Source organism: Brachycentrus maculatus, unplaced genomic scaffold (genome assembly GCF_059751285.1).
Source record: "Brachycentrus maculatus isolate JH-2025_06_01 unplaced genomic scaffold, ASM5975128v1 h1tg000353l, whole genome shotgun sequence".
Lineage (NCBI taxonomy): Eukaryota > Metazoa > Arthropoda > Insecta > Trichoptera > Brachycentridae > Brachycentrus > Brachycentrus maculatus.
In genome coordinates this window covers 914554-932301 of record NW_028281102.1, presented here as the reverse complement: position 1 = coordinate 932301, position 17748 = coordinate 914554, and the positions used below count along the sequence as shown (strand labels likewise).

The 17748-nt window shown below is 30.7% G+C and overlaps 1 protein-coding gene across 1 annotated transcript in view; it reads right to left on the bottom strand.

Moving 5' to 3' along the window:
* The window catches only part of LOC148303732 (uncharacterized), a 100204-nt gene extending 88492 nt beyond the window's left edge, over positions 1–11712 (bottom strand). Inside the window, exon 1 of the mRNA XM_088269466.1 lies at positions 10689–11712. Coding sequence (XP_088125592.1) covers positions 10689–11251 — 563 coding nt within the window. The 5' untranslated portion in view covers positions 11252–11712. The remainder of the gene's footprint in view (positions 1–10688) is intronic.
* Between the last annotated feature and the right edge of the window lie 6036 nt (positions 11713–17748).

The window sequence follows — 17748 nt, the reverse complement described above, 5'->3', positions numbered from 1 at the left end:
TTCATAATTTTTCAAGAGTTGTTAAAGATTACATAAACTTCTACACATTACTGTTACATTATGTTGAACAGTATATCATAATATTATAGACAGTATATTTTTAACAATAATGTTTAAGACTTTTAAAATAAACACATTAAAAGCATTTTTATTTTCAGCACTCGGGTTATTTATTTTATACTCTGAAATTTAAATTGAATGTATGCGATCTTAAATCAAAGATATTTTTATCTTAAAAACTCCTCTGTTGATAAAAATATTTTTATTAATGTTTTACATGGTAAATACCACTATTTTTTAAAATCTATTGTGCCATGTGTTTTGATGCATTCCACGTAATTTTTAAACACCTTATATGGTATTTGAAAATGATGCGGAATGCATAAAAAAACGTATCACAATAGATTTAAGAAAAAGTGGTATTTACCGAGTAAAACTTCAATTTTTTTTAATTGTTCCCACATTGTGACTGCAGAATCAATTAAAGATTTTTTTATAAAACGCTCACTCCTTTCAACAACGTCATATATAAAAAAATCGTAAATTTTCAGTACCTAATGCATATTTTCGGAATGTCCAGAAAATGCACTTTATCCCAGCAAAAGTGGCATATTTTTAACTTAATATTTACCCACTACAGGGGAGAAAAAGTTGGTTTTTTGCATTTTGAAAAAAATGTATTGTTTAATTATTTTTTTAAATATGCGAAATATTTTTCAAATGGAGAAAAATTAATCAGGTTCTACCTAAAAAGATCTGTTGCACAGTAAAAAGTTCAATAAATGGCTTGATATTTATTTGTAATATATTTTATTATACTTTTAAACTTAAAAAAACGATCTCCTAAATATTCTTTTTTTATATAAGTATGACGTTGTTAAAAGGAGTGAGCGATGTATAAAAGTATATTTTACGTACTACCTACTTATGGTTTAACGTAATATATTTGTTTGTATTTAATCCAGGATTACGTTCTTTTTCTTTCCGACATAATAGTGTGGCACGCATTTTATATTATGTTTACAATCAACAAAGTCATGGATGTAATTAAAATATAATTGAATGTAGGTTTACAGTTTTCACACTTTAGGGCATTTAACATGAAAATGATTAATTAAATATTGTTAAGTAAACAATAAGATGTAAGAATGTCGACTATTTATTGCTTTGAACCGTTACTGGAGGAATTAGATATTTCTTCTGTTATTTGTGTAATGGAATTTCAGTAATTTTAATAAGGCTGCGTTGTATCGCAGAACAAAGGCACTATGGCCATAAATAGAGACGAATGGATGTTCTTCCGACTAGGCTAGGCCTTATTCCCGTGTCTTGTTATCCACAGAAAAATAAAACGTTCGGGACAACCACACACGAAATGTTAAATTTATATATATATATATATATATATATATATATATATATATATATATATATATATATATATATATATATATATATATATATATATATATATATATATATATATATATATATATATATATATATATATATATATATATATATATATATATATATATATATATATATATATATAAATTTAGATTAAAAAAATAATTCAACTAAGCAGCTCCCAATTACAGCAAAAAAACTAATTTTTATATGAATTGAGTTAGATATAAAAGCAGAAGAAGACCAAAGAAAATTTGGCATGATCAAGTATTTCCAATATTTGAAAGTGGCCATGAGTCGGAATAATCCGCGGGTACTGTTTTCAAAGGCAGAGTAGTATGGCGTTCTATTCTCTATGACTTCTACAATGTTATATTAAATTTAAGATTGTAAATGGATAAAGGGGTATGGGATACAGGTGGTGAAGATATAATTGGTTTATTTTTGCATTTGAAATTTTCTTAACAAGGTCAAACTTTTAAGGCCTAGTAATCGTTAAGTTGCAACTTAATTTTCTCTTAATCCATAACATTTTACATAATTGATATTTTCTTGAAACACGTTTTTTGCATTGATAAAATAGTTTTTCCTCGAAATAATCATATGGTTTTGAAAAGAAAAGATTTATTGAAAGACAAGTATTAAATAAAAAAATCTATATATATATTCTACAAAACAAAAAACAGAGTAAACATTATTTAACCTCATCATAAAGCGGCTTGTGCAGCACAGATGGGGATGGACATGTGGCGGCACTGGAGCACAGTGCTGCGTTTACCAGCGAGCTAATCTTCATCCACAAATTTTCTTTTTTTTTTCGGCGTTTCTTTTCATTATTTTTATTTTTATTAGTTTATTATTTTTAATTTCATTTTATTAAAATATGTTGTAAAACATATATGGCTGACTAAGTATTGCACCCATCATTTAGTCAAGCTGAAATAAAGATTTATTATTATTATTATTTTTTAAAAATCTGTCTTGAACAGAGATGTGACCTATCCGATGGTCTCCGGTAGAATGAATTCTATATTTGCGAATATCTCCTTAACAGAACCACTAAATACCGCGTAGTTTAAAATTTACTTTGGAATTTATGTCGAGATTTAAGTTTGGGGAGACAGTTATTACTAGTTTCAATTTACATATATACAGGAATACATCTGTATACAAGTGCCTTGGGTCCATTGTAATAAGTTCAACTAAACCGTAGTAGACCTTTTCTCGTTGTTGTCGAAAGCTAAACACGATGTTGGGGTTACTTGCAAGTTAGTGTCAGCAGCCATCGCTGGTAGTCGTGAAGTCTATTGCTTCATATATCTTTCACCTCAACGTTTCACAAGTAATCTTCTTTACAACTTGTAAAATGTTTCCGCATATTGCATACTTGCTAATCTAACCACCAAACGGTAATAATTGTTCCGCGTTCAATTTCAATTTCACTCATTTAAACGCACTGCATATTATATTTCACATGGGTATAATTTAACTGTTTTTATCAAATGAGATCATCTCTAGAAAAAGAAATAATTACTTTTAAATTAAATTAATTTATATTTAAAACACACTCATTTATCATTTTTGTCATTTTTTTATCTGCAAATCTCTTTCTAGCCTTTATTTTTTAAATACACATTTTGTCAAAAATAATATGATAAATTAATGTTATATATAATAATGAAAGAAAACACTTTGTTTTTTACCACTTGAGTAAAAAAGTGGTAAAAAAAAGTGTTTTCTTTAATTATTGTAACATGTCTTACCACAAAGTTAATGCCGAAACAATAAATAAATGTTATATATGTTTTCTTTTTTAAAATTATTTATTTGATATGGTTGCAAATGTTTTTTTAATTATTTTAATTCAATTAATTTCGTAGACATTTCTACTTCTACAATCTTAAAATTAATAACGCAGTTTTCTCCAATAAAGAGACTAAGCTCTTGTGCTTGGAGAGGGACTTACACTTATTATTTATCGTTTATGTATGTTGGTAATAAACTTTTTTTTTCAAAAATGTTAATGATATTAATATATAACCACTCACCGGTGAGTGGTTATATACTAATATCATTAAAAAAAATAACAAAGTAAATGCTTTAAATATTAATAATATTGAGAATATTGGTAATATAATTTATTTTTATCATACATTACGTACATGTTTTTTCTGTCTGAATTTTTAAAAAGGAATAACCCGTAAAGCCTTTTTACTTTTAAAGGCTTGTCTGGATGTAGAATAAGGATAGGTAACGTAAATGTGAATAACAAATTATTGAAAATAAATCTCTCTTGTATTTACTTTGGAATTGGTGGGAACCGAACCCGCAACGCCAGTTGCGGGTTCGGTTGAGCATCTACCCAACTAAGCCACGACGGCGGTGCCTGTAAGCTTACCTACTTCCGATGGAATTCTTTTATACGTTTTATATTTATATATATATATATATATATATATATATATATATATATATATATATATATATATATATATATATATATATATATATATATTTCTCAGTAAAGACAAAAAATATTTATCTGGAGTTCCACAAGGTTCGATTTTAGGACCAAAACTGTACATAATATATGTCTCACTGATGAAAAAAATATTTAAATATGTAAATAGATTTATGTTCGCCGATGACACAGCTTTAGTCATAGAAAGTGAAAATCCATTAGAAGCTAAAGAAAAATTACAATATGATTTTAATCAGCTTTTAAAATGGGCGCATGATTTTGGACTCTTAATCAATTCAAAGAAAACTAAATGTATGTTTATTAGTTCACCTCACTTTGCAAACAAATTTGCACAGATAGGTAATATTATTGCACACAATTTTGACTGTTTGCACAATAAAAAGCAACAAAATTGTAGTTGCGATAGGATTGAATTTGTGGGCGAATTTAAATATTTAGGTTTATGTATAGATAATAAGTTCAAATGGGATGCGCATATTATAAAACTCTGTGATCGTCTGCGGGCTCTAGGGAGTACTTTTTATAAGTTGTACTTTATCCTGCCTAAACCAACCTTAAAGATTATATACTGTTCTTTAGTAGAATCCTTAATAAGATATGGAATTAAGTCTTGGGGACATTCGACGAAAACAAATTTAAAAATGGTTCAAAATCTGCAATATTCCATAATCAAAAAAATTGTACCCAGTCAAATATATAATCAAAGGGACAATCCAATCTTGTTATATAAACATTTAAAATTACTGCCGGTACGTGGAATATTGTGGATGAGTATCATCGTTGAGCAACAAACTAGACAAAAATATCGAAATCTTCTAGTACACAACCATGATACACGATTTACACAAAACGAAGGTCTGATAGTCCCAAGAATCAACAATAAATATGGAAGTCGAACACTGCAATATATCGTTCCGAACATTTTTAATTTGTTGCCGACGGATGTTAGAGGTCAAAATAAAAGATGGAACAAAGGCAAAATAAAGGAATGGGTAAATGATCAAGAGTTAATTTTATGAACATTGTAAAAAAGATTATATTGTTAATTTTTCTCCTTTTTTGTGTGTATATATTAGGTTAAAATGGTTAAAAAACAATAAAAAAATGTATGCAAAAAGAACTCCACCGACAAGACACACAAGGTGGCTTGGTGGGTCTCTGCAAAATAACTTTTTATTTTTATTTTTAATATATGTTAAAAATTGTGATTTATAAAAAAAAAAAATAAAAAAAAATAAAATAAAAAATAAAAAAATATATATATATATATATATATATATATATATATATATATATATATATATATATATATATATATATATATATATATATATATATATATATATATATATATATATATATATATATATATATATATATATATATATATATATATATATATATATATATATATATATATATATATATATATATATATATATATATATATATATATATATATATATATATATATATATATATATATATATATATATATCCCCGCTACAGGGCAGAAAGTGCTGTTTTTGCATTTTGAAGAAAAAGTATTGTGTATATTTTTTTGAATAAACTTAACATTTCTCAAATGGAGAAAAAAACCTTCAGGTTTTAACTAAAAATTTTAAAAAATTAAAAATTTAAAACTTATTTTTGAAACATTTTATAAAATTATTAAACTTTAAAAACGATCTCCTGAAAAATCAAGTTTTTTTATATATGACGTTGTTGAAAGGAAAGATATGTACTTCCCAAATTATTATATTTCAGTGCATATTAAAACAATTAAGTTCAATAAACTATCCATTATGCAAGCATTACGTAGGTGTGTACAAGCTCTTTAAAAAACTAAATATTATACCATTTTATTATGATGAAAAATCTATGTTAATATTATTTTTATATACTGAAATGCTTAAATATTGCACAACAATATGAATATGCATGTAATGTGATATAAAGTATGCAAGTAAAAACTACTGATGGGGCAATTATGTGAATTATACTCCTATATAATTTATTGCATGTGTTAAAAACATAATGTTTTAAAATATTATATAAATAGCACCTTTTTATATTTTATAGATTTATTTTCAATTTGTATGGGTATTTGTGATTTATTTTTCACATTTACCTTAAATAGACGCATCTAAAATAGACGCTTTGCAGGTCATTCTTTTTAAGAAAATATCGAGTTTTTAAATGCCTATTCGCACGTAAATGGTGCATAAGGCACTGCGTCGAATTGACTATTTTCTTAAAATAACCTAACGTCTAAGTGATTCTGATATCTAGCTTCAGCTTATGCAACACGGCTTATCATGGCCCTATTTAGGCTCCTTTTATAACCGATTCCTACTTATGAGTGTGTTAACTCTCTTTGTTTCAAGTTATTTTTTACACTCGCATTGTTGCGGTGTTAGCTTGATTATTAATCATATGGAAGGGTTACCTAACCTAACCTAACGTCTAAGTGATTCTGATATCTAGCTTCAGCTTATGCAACACGGCTTATCATGGCCCTATTTAGGCTCCTTTTATAACCGATTCCTACTTATGAGTGTGTTAACTCTCTTTGTTTCAAGTTATTTTTTACACTCGCATTGTTGCGGTGTTAGCTTGATTATTAATCATATGGAAGGGTGATCACTTCTGCGCTCTAGATCTGTATATTTAGGGTAACTGACACCTTAGCGCTTTCCGAAAAAAAAATTTAAGCATCGGAACTACAATACTTATCTTTCATCAAAAATATTTTAAACCTTCCTAGTTCATAGAATGGTGAACGTTACACGTGTATAAAGTGATCACTTAACCAGCCTATGACAGATAGTAAGCCCTGTAAATACCTAGAATTCCATTTCCTTTTTATCTTTGTTGAGATGTTAAAAATATCTCTATATATTATATATTGATTCGGCATAAACATTGTAGAATGACATGTTGATTATTTTATTTAAATTTAACACTTGAATAAAACCACTAAATGAGGTTTATGTATATATACGACTAGTTTCGAAAACATACAGATGTTTTCATCTTCTGGTAAAAATTAAAACATATGTAAGTTTTCGAAACTAGTCGTATATATATAAATAAAACTCATTAAGTGGTATATTAAAGTACAACATACAAACAACAAGATTTTTTTCAACGTTTTGAGTGTGTCCAAATACTTGTTCACAATATCTGGATTATCTCCAATTACAGGAATTATTTTCATATTATTTTTTGACATACTTGACGATCGTAAGCCCCGTAAATGCCCAGACTTCCATATTCTTCTTCATCTTTAAATGTCAAAAAATAACATGAAAATAACTCCTGTCATTGGAGATAATCCGGTTTTTGTAAACAAGTATTGGGACATACTCAAAATGTTGTAAATAAATCTGGTCAAATTATAAGCTTAAATAATAAAAATGAAAATGGTATTTTCAGGCGTTTCTCATGTGTGTGATTGTAATCCAGGATTCGGACCTCACATACTAATATAAGAGTTTCTGCTTAGTAAAAAAAAAGCTTCTTCACATCTCACCAATAGATGTCTCTAGTGAAGTTCTAGTGATTTAAGAACAAGGTTTCTAAATTGGTTCATATATATAGAACTTCCAAGAATTTTAATAATGTGGTTGTCAATAATGGGTAGAATTGGTAAAAGTTACACGTGTGTAAAGTGATCACTTAAACCAGCCTATGATGGTCGTCAGCCTCGTAAATGCCCAGATTTCCATATTCTTCTTCATCTTTGATAAGATTTCAAAAAATAATATGTATATTTAAGTGTTTAATTTAAAAATATCTCTATACATCATACCAAAATGATTTGTACGAATAGTGGGGCTCTACGGCGTTCAAAATGGCCGAAGATCTCTCTAATTAGGTTGTTGTACCGTCCTTTATCACGAGATATCTGGACTCTAGCATCTCGGGTCCGCCGTACTGTCACAGTGTCGCGTCGTGCTCTCGGCCCTGCGCGTAATTAGCAACTCCATTACCCATTTAGGCTATTAATGACTTGGAAAAATAAGCCTTTACTTCAGCCGCCTCGGCTAAAGTAAAGGCTTTACTTTAGCTCGGCTCGGCCATCCGAACCGGCGATCGTTCTCAAATAGTAAAAACTCGTGCCAGCAAAACTAACTCATTACGAGAAATGTTTTTGAACAATAAACGTATTTATTTTCTTGTTTTTGCGTGGAACTTAACTGTAAACAAATAACAAAAAAAAGAAAATGTATGACTTCAATTATGATATATTACAAATAAGTAAGAAACATAAGCCGCTTGCTTAGACTTAAGGCCTAATATACGATTAGTCGCAATTTATTTTTCTTTAAACCTAGGTAACATTTGACGTTATTGATTTTTTTCTTCGTTATACACCGCTTTTGCATTAAAAATAGTTTTTCTTTGAAATAAACACATGGTTGTGAAACGAACAGAGGTAAGGAGTTAAAGAAAATATGAAAATATTTTTTTCTTTACTTATTCTAAAAAAGTCAAATCCTAATATACATCCTAAGAAAAAAATAATCGCGGAGAGACGTCTACCCCTCATCGCAGCCAAGTGCGTTCTAATTTGAACGTTAGAGATCTCGGCCTTAAATGAATTATCATATTGAGTTGTAAAATTTGTGTATATGATAAAAACACAAATATTACAAACTAACTAACTAACTAACAATCACACCGCTTCACGGCAGGGTAGGCAGAGTGAATAGAAAGCCACACAAATCTGTGTTTCCACATTTATGCATCTCCTCATACACACCCGCCAATTATTCCGACTCCTGACGTGACCAGTAAATGAAATAATTCATTTAGTTTTCTTCGGTCTTTCTCTGCTCCTATTTTCAACGGAATTCGCCTCAAAAATTGTTTCGCTGTTCTTTTTCTTTTTCTCATTCGATTCACGTGTCTAAGTAGTCATAGTCAGCATACAAAAGGCAGCAGGCAGTCAAATTGATCATACCTGTGATACGTCGATATATTTTTTTGAATTTACCCTCTATAAGTAGCGAAAGGTACTTAAAAACGCTAATTTTCTGTGGAAATATGTAAACGTAAATAAAAAATGAAAACAATCGTAAAATGATTACCCATAATGGATATTAAATACTTTTCTATTCATACCATTCATAAGCATATAAACACTCATAAAGTACTAATATATTGTAAAATTATTATAATATTGTAATATGTAGTTATTTTGAAGAAAGCGGAAAATTGAGAAACTAGTAACAATGATATTTATTACATGGGCAACCTCAATAACTATGCATATCAGTAAATTTTAAACTCGCTAGTTTTCCAATAGGTAGTGAAAGTAATGGAATACTTTATGTTTATTTATTACTCAAATATTTAGTTTTTTTGTTTGAGCTGCACTACGAAGTATTGGACATCTGTATTCATGTGAAAATCCATAAGAATACTGTTATTTTAATATAATACATTGCCAAATGTACAGACGTATGCGGGTAAGGACTCATGTAATCATTAGCAATCATAAGTTTTTACTACTACTACTACTACTACCACCACGCCATTTCCCCGGAGGAGTAGGCAGAGATGATGGAACGCCACACTCTTCTTTCCTGACATACACTCCTCGCTTTCTCATCCATACATCACGTTATTTATGCCCTCCGATTACGCAGACTTTTGACATCACCAGATTTTAGGTTCTGATTGATCTGATGCCAAGTCTTTTTTAGCCGTCCTCGTTCTGTTATCTCGCTCACATTTGCCACATTTATTTTCATAATCATTAAGTTCTCAGATATAAACACATATCTCTACAATCGCCTTTCGTTTACTGCCAATACTTAAAGCAATTACAATTTCATCGTTTACTATTCTTTTCCCATATTCGAAAATTTATTATATTAGTTATTTCGATTTTTAGGATTGAATACATAAGGCTTGTATCAAACGCCTCACTCAGTCAGCCAAAGGAGTTTTAATTATAACTCATTATTTAATACCAGCTGGAGCCACGCATCGCTGTGGCTCAGTATGGTTGAATGTAAAAGAAAAAAAAGAGAATGTAAACATTTCTAATACATTAATATCACAATGCTTGTGGGTATAAAATATTTTAGCAGCTGTTAAGAAGCACGCTGTCCACCATGAACGAAGTTTTGTATTATGTGGTTTGCTTTTATGTAAAACAGATTTTGCAGTTAAAAACCAAGAAGTATTTTAATGTGATGTTATGACAAAAATTCAAATCAATGGCATATGGTATAACGGATTTTAAGAGATTTCAGATTTTGAACAAACCAATTTTTTACATTTTTATTTATATAGATTATTGTGGGGTGAATCATTAAAAATAAAAATAACATAAGACATTAGTAATTTTACTAATAATATAAGAGCTTAGTCTCTTTATTGGAGAGAACTGCGTAAAAAATGTAAAGTAGTTATATCTAGAAAATTAATTAAATTATTTAAAAAAAAAACTTTTGTAACTATACTCAATAAATTTCATTCGAACCCTTATCCACGCCCCAATGGTGCATAGGGTACTGCATCATATAAACGCAGTGTTATCTTGATCGTTAACACACTAAGGAAAGGTGATCAGCCCTCCGCTTCAGGTACCAGTCCAGAAAAATATTGAATAAATATTAGAGTGAAAAAAATCACTTTTATTAGACCCCCCTCTGGGAATCACTTTACTTATTAGACCCCCATCTAGGAATCGAACCCGGGACCTCCAGAACAGTAGCCGAGCGTGCTGACCATTACACTACGGAGGCGGAAAATAAATAGAAAAATAAAATAAAATTACCTCGTCTGTCGTTCGTACAGCCCATAGCAGTCGTTGATTCCTCCGAGAACACCCATTACTCCCGTAATGATGGCCAGACACCCTGACCAGAATCCGGCGCCAGACTTGCCGAGAGCTCCCCCGTGGACCATCACGAGTCCTCCCGTTATCACCATCCCGACACCGACCAGCAACTGCCCGATACCAAGGAACAGAATCAGTTTCGACTGCCTCCTCTCCGACTGATCCCTGATAGAAATGTCACTGTGCATAGACGTCAAAATGGACTTTGAACACGTGTCAGGACTGTGCCTGGATTTTTCTATTCCCGTTCTATCTTCGCGGGGAAATTTTCCATCTTTGCTTTTGTTTTTGCTGCTATTGTTATTGTTGTATTGCTGCGGTTTGCTTATTAGCTGTTCAGTCGAATTTTCAGACTTGACTGAAGAAAGTGTCGTAGATGGGACGTCGCTCAAAGTTTCAGCAATCACCGTCGTATTTTCCGAAGAAGGACGATCGTTTTCGGATTCGTTTCCAGAAGACGTTGCGTTGTCTTCGCCCATCTTGCGTTTTTCGATAACCATTGTTATTTCTTATAATTTCATCTTTATCACTTGCAATTTTTAATATTCACAGGTTTTAAAAATATTTTTATTTTCTATACACTCGATTGTTCTAGACACGAGCACAAAATAAGTACGTAATCAGTAAATCTTTATCGGAAAAACAAACAATTCTCACATTATCTTAAAATATTACTTAGTGCCCCGATTTATTTACTTGTTCGTTATGAGAAAGAGCATGTTCCAATTTCTCTATAACTTTCAAGAATTTCAAAGAAATATGATATGTTTCATATAATTAATAACACCACAGACAATTTTTAAGATGGCGTACGTTCGATACACTGTCACCGGTAGTTGAAGAAATATAAAAACGACGATTTTAAAATTGGAACACGCGCGCACAGATAAATTGCAAATCGCGCGGTAAATTCTCGAAAGGCACAAACGTCAAACTGTATTGCCGGCCGCTAGCTGACTGCACAGGTTGTTATTGTTGTAGCGCGGAGACTGACAGAGTGACAGATCTCGTGGTGGGAGATGGGTGCTCCGCGTATAAACAGGTGAAAGCTGGTACGGGGTAGGCGCAGGTACTCCACTCGCTGTGGCCTACCAGTATATCTAGATATTTGCGATGTCCACACCGATGTATGAGGAACATTATTACCACCGGATGAGGCTTTTCCCTCTAATCATATTAATGACTCAAGACTGCCGTGACTCGTAAAAAGGGCCCCGCCAAAATAGACAACACGCAAAATAGCCCTGATAAAAATAGCTGTTATAAAATGGCCTGGTATTTAACACGAAGTCATGTGATGATACCGAATAAACTACACGCATATTAAAGCTTTTTAAATGTCATTTATAAATTATTTTTATAGTCAGGATAAAACATGAGCTTCCTTCGGTATAAAATTATTTATATTACTTCATATGTAAATATGATATTTATAAATAATAGTCTTTCCTGAAACCGATGTCTATCTAAATCGTTTTCTTGAATTTGAAAATAAATTTCATAAAAATCCATACCCTCGATTTATTCTCAAAAGATAAATAAACTATGTCTCCAATAATGCGTCCAAAATGTTCACGTTCAAAGTTATTAATTTATTTTATAATATTTAGGCCATGCGATGCTGTGGCTAAGTCTTTTCAAATTGAAAAGAAAGAAAAGCGATTTCCCATATTTCTATTATGTTTCTAATTTAAAACGCTTGAGCGTTACCGATATTTTATCAACCATCAATAAACATGCTGTCTACCATGAACAATGTTTAGGTTTGCGGGTATTGCTGTTACTTTCAACAGATGGCGCTGCCATTGCAGTAAAAACTTTTTCGTTTTTAAAAAAGTTATACGTGTTACAGATAGAAAAAAAACACCAGTCGTAGGTAAAAAAAATTATGGCACTCGGTGAATAAATTTAGAAGGTTAAATATTTTTAACATGATAACATTTATGTACATTTAAATTAACATAGTTTGTCGGCTTGGTTATATCTACCTTTAATACTGTAAAAAAAATATTACAATTGTTAGATTAAGTTAGGTGAAGTATGAAACATAGTTAGGTTTTAATTTTTAAAATGGAGGGATGGGTATGATGTTAATAACGAATATCAAGATTAGCTATATTAAATTGGGCTATTTTGACCGGATGAGACTTTTCCCTCCAATCACGCTTTAATGACGCGAGAGAACATTTCCAATATGGCTCTGCACGAACAATCTTCCAGTGTCGTTCACATTCATTTTCGTAAGAGTATTCACATTATTCTTTAAGACAATAATCATAATTATATTTTGGGTACGAAGAACCAATCACACGTTCCGTATTGAATAATGCAAACCATCAAAATGATCATTAATGAAACTATTAAAATATTTTATAGAATTAATTTACTTTCTCTTCCTTATACAATACTCGACAACAATATATTATATCAATGATTTAATTTAGTTTCATCATTTTAGAGTGTGATCGAAAACATAATAAAATATAGATTTAGACATCACATTAGTTCTAGTGGTGAAATAATTATACTGAAAAGTAATTCAGGTAGATGAATATATATTATTTAAATAATTACGAATATTTCTAAACATATAATATGTAATATTGCTTCATAATAAACATATATTTTGTCTCGTGGATTCTTTACGACACATATCGGATATAATCAATCATAATTACTTATAATTTTCTAGGTAATAAAACTTTATGTATAAAACCAGTTCAGTTATTTTTTTTACACCATAGTTTTTTCAAGGCTTCTGTGTTTGTTATCTTTTATAAATTTGCTCTAGAAATTAAAAACATAATGATAATTAGTATTAAAATGTAATGTACTTTATTTTAATATATGTAATAAAAATATTTTCATTTGTAAAGAGCTAAATGTGGATGATTTTTCTCCGTCCGTTTGAGACGAGGCCTTCAGTCTTTCCAACATATCGCCAGAAGAAACGATGACACCCTTGAAAAATGAATGGTCATTAAAGGGGTCGAAGGTGGTTGAAGAAGAGGAAGATTCCCATTGGATGGATTGACCAAATCAAGGCTGCCACAAGTTATCAGTAGTTAAAGTTATGCAATGGTGTGTGTCGGAAGAGGTGAAGGATTACTTTACAAAATGTTTTGATGAGGAGAGAATATGGTCACTACCCTCAGCGATGAGGATAACGATGCAGAAGAACAAAAATAAAAATAAGAATAAGAATATAAAGTGCATCGCAACGCTGCATTTTCGTAGATATTTATTTTACCAAAAACTCTTCATATATGAATTGTATATAATAATTACTCGTATAAGACTACCGTGAATTTCATTTTATTTATTTTGCTATTAAAAACTGTTTATATTTATTTTCAAAGAACTTTTTACTGTAAATACTATAACTTCGAAAAGAAAAATCAAAGGTTATTAGATCGTCCACTGCTAAAATTCCATCGGCAGTTATTGTCTGAATTACTGGACGCGGTCTAAAATTTGGAGAATTCACTAAAAAGTTGGCAGCTGATAGAAGATCTTGAAGGCAGTTCAAACTCCATAAAAATGAGCAGACACGGATTAATTAAACTACCTGAAAATAAATGTTAGAAATTACAATATGAATTAAATTAAAGTACAAATATTGTTTGAATCTATATTTTAGGCTAATAGAAAGAAAACGCATTCGCTGTTGTGTATTTCTATGTTGCTGTTGTGAATTTCAAAGCGAAAACGTGATAAATTGAATGATGATTGTGAAGAATTAGGTATACTTTGAAGACAGCGTGTGAAGAAATAACAAAGCTTCAGTAGCTACTCCCAGTACAAGTGGTGATAATGAACGTACATAAGTAGTGTAGGTTCATATCACAGTGAGGAGTTGGTTCCGGACAATGTACCTACGTACGTTCATAAGAAAATAAACAGGGTGTGACCATTAAATACTTTTATACTTTTTATTTACTCATATTTTTTGGCAACCGTTACCGCTGTAACATCCGTTACCAGTTAGACCCGTGTTTAAGAAAAATGTTTAACCATTATTTTTTAACAAAACATTTTTTTAATACGTCCAAATACTTCTTCACAAATCTGGCTTTCTCCACTGAGTTATTATTTTTATAATTTAATAAATCAACATACATTGAAAAGACTTGATTTCTACCCATATTCTTCTTTATCTTTATTGAGATGACGAAATGTATTAATTTTTAACATTACTAAAAATGGTTCAAAATCGTATCCGTCTTTTGTCACTTATATTCAACCATTTTCTTATAGGTATTGCGTTTGTTTGACGTTTTAAAAGAAATAATTAATCTGAAATTGATAAAGCCAAACAAATAGCACTTTAACAAAAGACAACTGTCAAATAAACGTTTTTTGAACGAACGAAAGCATTGAAAAAATCTTCTAAGATCTATAGATAACTTGACTCTTGAACTCTTTCTTTGCCTTCTCTAAATACTTATTACTTCAGTGGCTATAAGGGAGAATTAAATATGTCAAATAAAACAAACGATATTTTACAAAAAAAAAATGTAAAAGCAATGTCAGATTTGCAGTTTTCTATATTTTGTAGGAAGAATTGGATATTAAAAATGTTTTTTCTCAAATGAGTTTTGACACCAAAAAGATATCATTTATTATCCTTCAGTATGCGAAATATTTTTTAATGGATATAAGTCACCGACCGTCTACGCCAGACGAAATTTCAATTGTGATTTTTATTACATAAATATATAATGCATACTAAATTTATATATAAAATAATAACACCCTGTATAATCTATAGGAAGCTGTTGGCATACGTCCGAGTAAGTAGGTTAAACTTCACGCGGAATTGCATTGTTTCCAAGTGAAACTAATATTTAACATGACGAAGCATCATCGAATTTGTGGTAATCATGCGTTTCATCTGCAGTGGAAGAAAGGTACACGTGAGATGACACCTCACATTTGAAGAAATACATGGAGAGGATAGACCGGTAAATGTACATCGATATTAAAGTATTAAATTCTAAGTACATAAATTTATCTCAAATGTCAAGTATACGAGAAATATTTCATATCTGATATGACTTAAAGGGTGAAAACATGGGTCCTCATCAAACGGACCATTCAGCAACTATGTAAAAGTAGCTCAGAGAGTGATGGAACGTCATGCTAAGGATCTCTATCTGAGACGAAATCATAATTATGGAATCTTGTAGAAGAACAAAAATTACCGAAATATTGCGTGTCATAATGAAATCCAGACAGTTGGGAAGAAAAATTATAAAGTGAAATGTGGGTCATCGTTCAACATTTTGGTTAAATGAAAGCCAGAATTGTCAAAAAGGAGCGGTTGACGAAGACTTAAAATTAAGGAGTCATGTTCATCCATTAACGGGTGTATTACTGCTTATCAGAGAGATAAAAAATGTTCAAACTGACTAAGTCGGGAAATAAAAAAGGGTTTATTATAGATAGCTAAACATGGTATTTGTAAACATGGTATTAATAAATAAGGGTATATTAAAGATAGCTAAATATGGTATTAATAAACAAGGGTTTATTAAAGATAGCTAAACATAGTATTTGTGAAAAATTAATTAATGCTATGAAGGAGATCTTAAAATGCATGTTTTAAACAATTCGTTGTTAATCTACAACGTTCATATTTATTTTGATAACTTAATAATAGACGAGAATACTCATTTAACATTGTGATGCATATTTCCAAATCAGGCCTTGTGACCAAATCCATTGTGACACTCTATTATGCTTTAATTTTCTCACTTATATAAATACCCAACCTTGAGAAGTGAATGATCTTATCACATTGTAATCCTGATTATTGGGATTTGAACAATCAAATTATTGTCTCACCTTGTCTTACCTTATCAAAATATAATTTGATTCAATACACAAAGAATCACTCACACCAAATCAAATATTCTAATGTCCCGGAATTGAGTTCGGGTAATGCTACACATATATTTTTTATTGCTAACATTTAAAAAAATACTGTAAGTATTTTAAAATCAGTTTTTTTTTTATTATTATGGAGCAGTTTGCTATTTCGCCCATGCGGGTTGCGTCTTATGGAATTAGAGTCCTGTCTCCAGTCTCTTCAGCTAATCCACCGCTTCCGGGGTCGCGTCATGGATATCCCGAAGGTCACCACCAAATCCCCTGGAGCCGGCAGTCCTACTCTATGTCTTATGGTCTGCTCAGCTCCACACTCAAAATCAGGGTTGTTCAGTTTCCCCCAGAGTTGATCAGTTCAGCAACCCTGCTCCGTTCTTACTCTGTTATGTTGTACCATACCCTTCAAGGCAGATCAAAACTCTGTATTCGAACTGTTGGGTCCACGATTAATTGTTTGTTTAATATGTGTTCGTTGGCCCATCTTTCATTCCACATTTACTCTTTGTTGATTTCGTCTGCTCCTAAATTTTTTTAATCGTTTATATATTTCATGTAATAAGCAAATTATTGATATTTTTAGGTTTTAAAAGATGTATTTAAAAATTAAAGCATAATGCTGAAATTCAAGAAATAGCATGCATGCGAATCAAGTACATTGCTTTTGCTGTTCGCTTCATCAAACATTTATCCGAGTAAATATAGTATGAAGATACCTAGATAAGCCACAATATAAGCTTTTGATCGAGCATATTACAAAACCCGCGTAATTTTCTAAAGAAGTCTATTATTATATTTGCAATTTCCAGTACATACGGGATACGTTCCTTTCACTACGGTGTATTGAATACGTGCAGTGATGAAAGATCAAAATAATTATGGATTTCAAATGGTTCAGGATGGAGAAGAGTCGTGCATCCGGAAGCCCGCGAAGGTGGCGATGAATTACTTCATCAGTGAGACCTAATTACCTGCTTCATTAGTCTCACTGCCAAAACAACAAATTCTATTCTATTTTATACACGTTCTAAGAACAATTATGTCTAATTTCTAATACTAGAGTGTGAAGGCAATTCGATACGCTTTTGTTCCTTATTTGCAGTGTCTAGTA